At 40.0% G+C, this 7,376-nt stretch overlaps 1 protein-coding gene across 1 annotated transcript; it reads left to right on the top strand.

Annotated features, from left to right (window-relative positions):
* Window positions 1-1,918: 1,918 nt before the first annotated feature.
* On the top strand, window positions 1,919-4,610 carry LOC106324116. The gene is made up of 6 exons (XM_013762136.1): window positions 1,919-2,343; window positions 2,401-2,915; window positions 3,034-3,093; window positions 3,162-3,583; window positions 3,753-3,842; window positions 3,918-4,610. Exons 1-6 carry the CDS (start codon window positions 1,919-1,921, stop codon window positions 4,608-4,610), a joined length of 2,205 nt encoding a protein of 734 aa, XP_013617590.1.
* Window positions 4,611-7,376: the final 2,766 nt, after the last annotated feature.

Raw genomic sequence — 7,376 nt, 5'->3', positions numbered from 1 at the left:
TGGCCGCTAGGGAGTCAAGGGAATCGGCGATCCTCGCCAGACGGGTCAGAAACTCAGCGCGCATGACTTCCTTGGCCTCTCCGATCGTGCAATCCGATGATCCCTCTCCACTCTTGACCTTGCGCTTCAGCCGACGCAACTCCGAAGACTTGGATGCCTTTGCCTCTTTCGCCTTAAGCAAAGAGCTTGCAGTCTTCCCAAGATCCCACTCAAGCTCGCTGATCCTAGACTCAAACAGAGCCTCTTCGAGAGAATGAGTATCCTCGATGACCTTCAACTTCCCTTCAAGCTGGAAAACTTTTCTCTCGACTCCTCTAACTCCTTAGCGAGATGCTTGACCTCCGATCCGCATTCGCTGATCATCCCGTCAATCAGCGAAACAAACTGAAAGACAAAAAGGGGGTCACCAAGAAGCGATCAACACACTGCTATCACTCAAATTATCCTAAGGAGTGATTTTACTCTCTCAAATAAGAGGTTCAATTGTAGTAATTAGGGATCGAATCTACAAGGAGCTAGGGAACCAAATAAATCTAATTGGATTTGTTAAGTAAGGTGGTTTAGTGATTTAAATGTAAAGTTGCAGTTGTTTGAACAAGTAATTGCTCGATTGATTGGTTGAGGTTTTGGTGCTTAAAAGGAAATAGCTAGACTTAAGGTTTTTATTCAGGAAATTGGGAACATAATCCTATAGATGCCTAACAGGTTGCATGCATGATATTGTAGAGCTAAACACTTATAAACGAACCACTAGGCTCTCGCTTTCACTGGTAAAAAACAGGGCCATAGCCACGAAAATGCCACGCGAATTTCGTGGCAAAAACATAAAAGCTACGATCCACCTACAAAATGCTACGAAAAATAAAAACGTGGCAAATCGTATATATACGTAGCAAACCTTGCTACGAAATTGTTACAGATATATTCGTGGCAAGGGCTAGCCACGAAATTGCTACTAAATAATCGTGGGTATCTTTAGCGCGGTAATTCGTAGCAAACACTCCTACGTTTTGCTACGTTTTAATCGTGGCTATCGAGATTTATTATTAATATATATTAGTCGGACAGAAAAAAAATAAAAAAAGTGATTGCCACGAATCTGATCGTAGCAAACCGTGGCAAGCCCACCGAAAAAAATATCACACCAATCAAATCCTGCACATATGACAGGGATAAATACAAAAAACTGAAGCCACGAAAATGTTTCGTGGGAAATTTTGTGGCATGTTTTCTCAGTGTAATCACATCCGTCTGGTTGGGTGCAGGAAAGCTACTATGACGTTGGAGAATCATCGAAAGGAGGTCAATTTATGGGTTTGGGAAATGAAGCAAGTTATGGAGAAGGCGGCCCATATGAAGAGAACATTCTTGGAGGAGCTTTGGGTCAACTGAAATATAGGAGAATTTGATGGAAGAACCCAATGAAGAGCAATATGAAGAAAAAGTGTTCGAAGATTTTGAAGCCGCCAATCAACCACTATATGATGGATGTGTTGAAGATATTTCTCAACTATACTTGGCATCTCGTTTAATGAAAGTAAAACCTGATCATAATTTGGCGAAGTCATGTATGGATGAGATATCACAAACTTTTAAAGATGTTTTGTCACAACCAAATATAGCTCCTTGGTCATATTATGAGATGAAGAAGCTGACGAAGTCGCTTGGTCTCTCTGTTGTCAAGATCGATATTTGTGAGGATAATTGCATGTTATTTTGGAAAGAAGATCACGGGCTGTTGGCGTGTCGGTTTTGTGGGAAAGATAGATATCACAAGAACCATGGAAAGGGGAAGAGGCGTCCAAAACAGAGAATGTTCTATCTGCCTATTACAGAGAGGTCGAAGTGTCTGTACCAACAAGAGTCTACTGCATCACAAATGCGATGGCACGCAGAACATTAGTCGCCAGAAGGAGAAATGCACCACCCTTCTGATGCTGCAGCATGGAAGCATTTTACCAAGGTATATCCTGATTTTGCGAAGGAAAGTCGAAATGTTTATCTAGGATTAGCAACAGATGGATTTAATCCAGTGGGTATGAGCGGAGAAGCCCACTCGGTCTGGCCCGTCATCGTAACTCCGTATAACCTACCTCCTGGTATGTTTATGAAAAGAAAATATTTCTTTTTATCAGTACTAGTTCCTGGGCCAAGGCATCCAAAGAAGAGCATTGATATTTATCTGCCGCCGTTAATTGAAGAACTAGAAAGTTTGTGGAGCGGTGGAGTTGAAGCATATGATGTCTCGAAGAAGCAAAATTTTACGATGCGAGCCGCACTATTGTGGACAATAAATGACTTTCCCGCTTACGGCATGATGTCCGGATGGATGACTCATGCCCGGTTAGCTTGTCCATATTGTCTTGATGATACAAAGTCTTTTTGGTTGCAACATTGAAGGAAGCATAGCTGGTTTGACTGCCATAAAGTGTTCCTGCCTAGGGAGCATCCTTACAGAAGAAATGTCCAAGCTTTTCGAAAGGGGCAGACAATAACTGATGATCCTCCACCATGGTTAACGGGAGAAAAATTTCTCCGCGAAAGAATCAACAACATCAAAGGAGTGAAAAAAACAGTAGATTGTGGAGGTAATGGACATGAGAAACCTGCGAGAACCATAAACGGCTACGGAAAAGACCACAATTGGGTGAAGAAAAGTATCTTTTGGGATTTGCCATATTGGGAAAACCTTCTTCTTCGCCACAACCTGGACTTCATGCACGTTGAGAAAAATTTCTTTGATAATCTTATCAACACGGTGCTTAATGTTCCCGGGAAGACAAAAGAAAATGCAAAGTCGAGGATGGATCTACCTGATTTGTGCAGAAGGTCTGAGTTACATATGAAGGCTGATGGAACGCTGCATGTCCCGATTTTCTGGTTGTCGAAGGAAGAAAAAAAGAATTTCTGCGATGGTTGAAAAATGATATAAAATTTCCAGATGGGTACGCTTCAAAGTTTAGTAGGTGTATAGACGAGACGAATAGCATGATTTCAGGTCTGAAAGGTCATGATTGTCACGTCATTATGCAGCGACTTCTCCATTTGCGTTTAAGGAATTACTTCCCAAAAGTGTTCACATTGCCATTTCAGGTTCATAATCATAATAATTGGTTTGATATATGTTATAATTGACTAACTCCTTATAATTGTTTTTGTAGAGATAGCACTTTTCTTTCGTGATATCTCTGCGAAGATACTTAAGCACGAAGATGTTGCTATTTTAAAAGAAAACATTGCGGTGAAGCTTTGCAATTTGGAGAAGATTTTTCCACCGTCGTTCTTTGATATTATGGAACATTTGGCCGTACATTTAGCAGACGAAGCTGCTTTAGGTGGTCCAGTGCAATATATATGGATGTATCCTTTCGAGCGATACATATACCATCTGAAAAAGAAAATTAAAAATAAGGCACACATTGGAGGTTCCATCGTTGCACAATATGTGAATGAAGAAATATCTACTGCTTCTGCAAACTTCTTTGGTAATCCACATGTGGTACCTGAGGTTCCACTTCCCGGAGAAGTTCGGTTTACATATCAATATCCAGATGTGCCTAATTTGTTTTATCACGAAGGTCAGGTTAGTGGAAAATCTGACGAGAAATGGCTAACCGATGAAGACTACACCGTCCTCTAGACTTTTCTGATGCTCAATTGTGATAGATTCGAACCCTACGAAAGGTACTTCAATTATTTTTTTTGTTATTTTTCAGGATACCTGAAATCATAATCTCTTTTAAAAATAACAGGATGTTCGAGGAGTTTATAACCCATATATGTCTAGTAATGACCTACAAATACTGAAAGACAAACATTTTGCCGAATGGGTGAAAAACTATGTGAGTTTATGATATTATTTGATTTATAATTTGAATTAGGAACTTATCAATTATAAATATAAATTTAATTGGCAGGTTGTGCAAGCGAGTAACACATATGACTTTCTGATGGGGATGTTAGATTTTGTACAAGGTCCGCAATGTAAGTATAAATCTTGGCCGATTTACCATTCATGTGGATACTTCTTCCACACACATAGCCATGGCCAAGATAAGAAAACCCAACATTACGGCATCCAAGTTCGTGGAACCACAGATACTGACTATTACGGTTTGAGCGAGGAGATAATAATGATTGAGTATTTTGGTTATGTTGGACTGAAGGCCATGGTTTTTAAATGTAAGTGGTTTGATACAACTGAAGGGCGGGGAATTCGAAAACATAAATCAGGAATCATTGATGTGTCTCCGCGTTGGCAGTATGAGAAATTTGATCCATTTATCTTATCTGGTAATTGTGATCAAGTTTGTTTTATTCCTTATCCATGGGTACGACATACATCAGCCAACGATTGGTGGGCATGTACAAAATTTATGCCTAGAGGGGTTCGAGAAACCTCCGAGGATGCTCTTGTTGCGTTACAAGATGATACAGACTACCAAGTTGTTGCACAGAGCATGATGTTGCGCATTGAGACGTATGTTGTCGAAGATGATTCAGATTATGAATCCACGCCAGTTGTTCCTCCTAATGACAAATACGTTTCAGAAGATGAATTAGACGAGGCTTGTACTGATCGGGATTCGGTATCTGATTCAAGTTCTTAGTAAGTTTGTCGTTTATGAAGTTTTTTTAAAATTGTAATATAAATAAGTTAAACAATTAGTAACTTGTAAGTTATGAAATTTTTAAATTTGTAATATATAATAAGCGAAGATCTCAATAAATATATATAATTTATGAAGTTTAAAATTTAGAAATATAAAATAACTAGATTTCTTAGTTTTAAAATGTTAATATATTTAAGTTTTTTAGTTTCTTATATTCTTAAATTCTAATTAATAGTTTTAAGATTTTTTTAAAAAAATTACACTTTTAAAACCTAACTAAACCCTAAACCCTATCTAAACCCTAAACCCATTTCCCACCACATAATTAACCCAAAACTTTTCCCTCCTAAACCCAAAACCAATTTCCCTCTAAACCCAAAATTTTCCCTCTTAACTAAAGCCCAATTTATATACTTAGCCAAATTTTCCCCTCTAAACCTAAGAGTTTGTCGTGTCTCTCTCTTTCTCAAACCTTCGCCGCTTCTCCCATTCTCTCACGACACTCTCACAGACTCCTCTCTCTCTCAAACCTTCACCACCTCTCTCATTCTTTCTCGCACTCTCTCACAGACTCCTCTCTCTCTCTCTCAACGATGGCTCCTTCGACCGGAATCCCCAATGAATCCCATCGTCGCCCTCGCCCTCGCCCAACCGAATTACAGCTCCCAGGTTAGTGAGCCCCTCGTCTCTGTCTCGATTCCTCTTCCATCTAGGGTTCATTGGGTTTCGATTTAGACTTCTTAGGGTTTCAATCTAGGTTTTTTTTTCGAGTTTCGATTTGCATGTTTAGTTAGGGTTTACATATAATAGTGTGGGTTTTGATTTCAAGTTTCGGTTTTTGTTTTTCGGTTTTGTCTCCATTTCAAGTATTGATTCCTCTTAATACTCTCTGTCGGTCTACAGATATGCGGCAAGGGAGACCACAAATGACCTTATCGGAGCCTTCTGCCATGGCCCCATCTTTTGCTCCTCCTGGATTTGTACCTCCTGGAGCTGTAGCTCACGAATCTGTCGGGTCTTCAAGTGCAGTGCCTGTGGCTCCTGCCACTTATGCAGGAGAAGAGAAGATGCTCTGCTACGTGCGCCATCCAGACGTAGCCAGCAACACCTCCACCCTGACAAGATCAATGGAGCATTGTGGTATGTTTAATACTAGTTCTGTTAAGTAGTTATGTTCTGTTAAAGTAAGTTTAAAGTTGTTCTGTTCTGTTAAAATACAAAATACAAAATATTGTGTTGTGGAATTAGTTGAACCGTGTATTAGTAGATTAAGTGTAGAGTTTAATATTTGATTTTTGTCTGATGTTTGCCATTGTCTTAGGTTTGGTATTGATCCTGAAGTCCATGCTTTTATCCGAGCAACATGGTAGGGAAACTACTGGGGGTCGTGGACAAGCTGGAACTTCGTTCCACCTGAGAAGAAGGATCAGTGGTGGCATGCGTTCATTGTAAGTGCTTGTTTCCCTCTCCTTTTCCCTTTCTCAACTATTAGTAAGCCATAATGTTTAACTCTAATGTCTTTATGTTCTTTTGTAGCAACACTACTACTGGGATGACCAATTCCGTGATGAAATCTACTTGAAATTGAAGAAACAAACTCAGGTTACCGTCTGTGGCCGCATCAGCAAGAACATGAGAGATAACAGGCGACCTTCTTACATGTCAGACACTCACTGAGCAACAATGGTTGAGAAGTACAGCACTGAGCACGCAAAAAGGAAGAGTGCAAATGCTGCAAGATCTCGTAAGTCTGCTCCAGATGGGAAAAAGATGCACAAGCACCGTGCAGGCCCACGCTGTTTCCTGAACATTGCGTATAAATGGTCAGTTTTGCCTTAAGTTTTTTTCATAATTTTTTTTACCTTAAGTGTTGTCTAACTTCCATATGTTTCCTGTCTTGTAGATGGTTGATGAAGGTTTGGATGAACCACCTTCATACACAGTCCTTGCGAGGAAGAATCACATGGGTAAAGATGGTTCCTTCCTAGACGAACGTACAGAGGAACTGGTGCTGGAGGTTGAGGAAGCCGTTGAAGAGATGTTACAAGATGGATCTCCACGTGGCGACAGTCAAACTTACTCCACTGCTGCTTCAAATGCAAAGTGCTATCTTCTCAACCAAGAATACATCAAGGTCATTTTTTCTCTCATCCTCATTTTATTTATTTCAGCTTACTGGTTGTCTTAGTTAATTATTGAAATTGAGACTGTCTTAGTTAATTATTGGAATTGAGACTGTCTATGTTAGTTATGGTGCTTGGGATTGTCTAAGTTAATTATTGGAACGGAGACTGTCTTAGTTAGTTAAGGTGCTTGTGATTGGAAATGCTTGTGATTGTCTAAATTAATTATTGGAATTGATACTATATTAGTTATGGTGCTTGTGATTGGAATGCTTGCTTATGATTATTTTCCTTGCTTTTTGCAGAGAGGAAAGACAAAGAAGGGTACAATCTACGGACTTGGCAGTGTTCAGTACAAGAACAGCAGTCCTTCTGTGCCAATTCCTGTCTCACTGCAGTGCAACCTAGACGTGGATATGCGCATGTCTGGCTTCGAGACCACCATTCCTGAAGTCAAGGAAGACATTGCTGGAGTCAAGGAAGATTTCAGTGCTTTGAAGGCAGAAATCAATGCTTTCAAGACTGAAGTAACGGGGGGATGTCAGCTAGCCAAGCAACTCTCAACATTATTCTGCAAACTCTCCAATCTCAAGCTTCCACTCCTGCCTCAACTGCACAACCATTTCAGCCTCAAGCTCAG

The sequence above is a fragment of the Brassica oleracea genome, chromosome C2 (genome assembly GCF_000695525.1).
Source record: "Brassica oleracea var. oleracea cultivar TO1000 chromosome C2, BOL, whole genome shotgun sequence".
NCBI classification, from domain to species: domain Eukaryota; kingdom Viridiplantae; phylum Streptophyta; class Magnoliopsida; order Brassicales; family Brassicaceae; genus Brassica; species Brassica oleracea.
This window is presented reverse-complemented; position numbering and strand designations above follow the sequence as displayed.

Coding starts and splice junctions, on each gene's coding strand:
- LOC106324116 (XM_013762136.1), top strand. CDS start 1,919: ATGCACCACCCTTCTGATGCTGCAGCATGGAAGCATTTTACCAAGGTA. Junction 3,094..3,161: donor TGTTCACATTGCCATTTCAG/GTTCATAATCAT, acceptor TTGTTTTTGTAG/AGATAGCACTTTTCTTTCGT. Junction 3,584..3,752: donor TGTTTTATCACGAAGGTCAG/GTTAGTGGAAAA, acceptor TAAAAATAACAG/GATGTTCGAGGAGTTTATAA.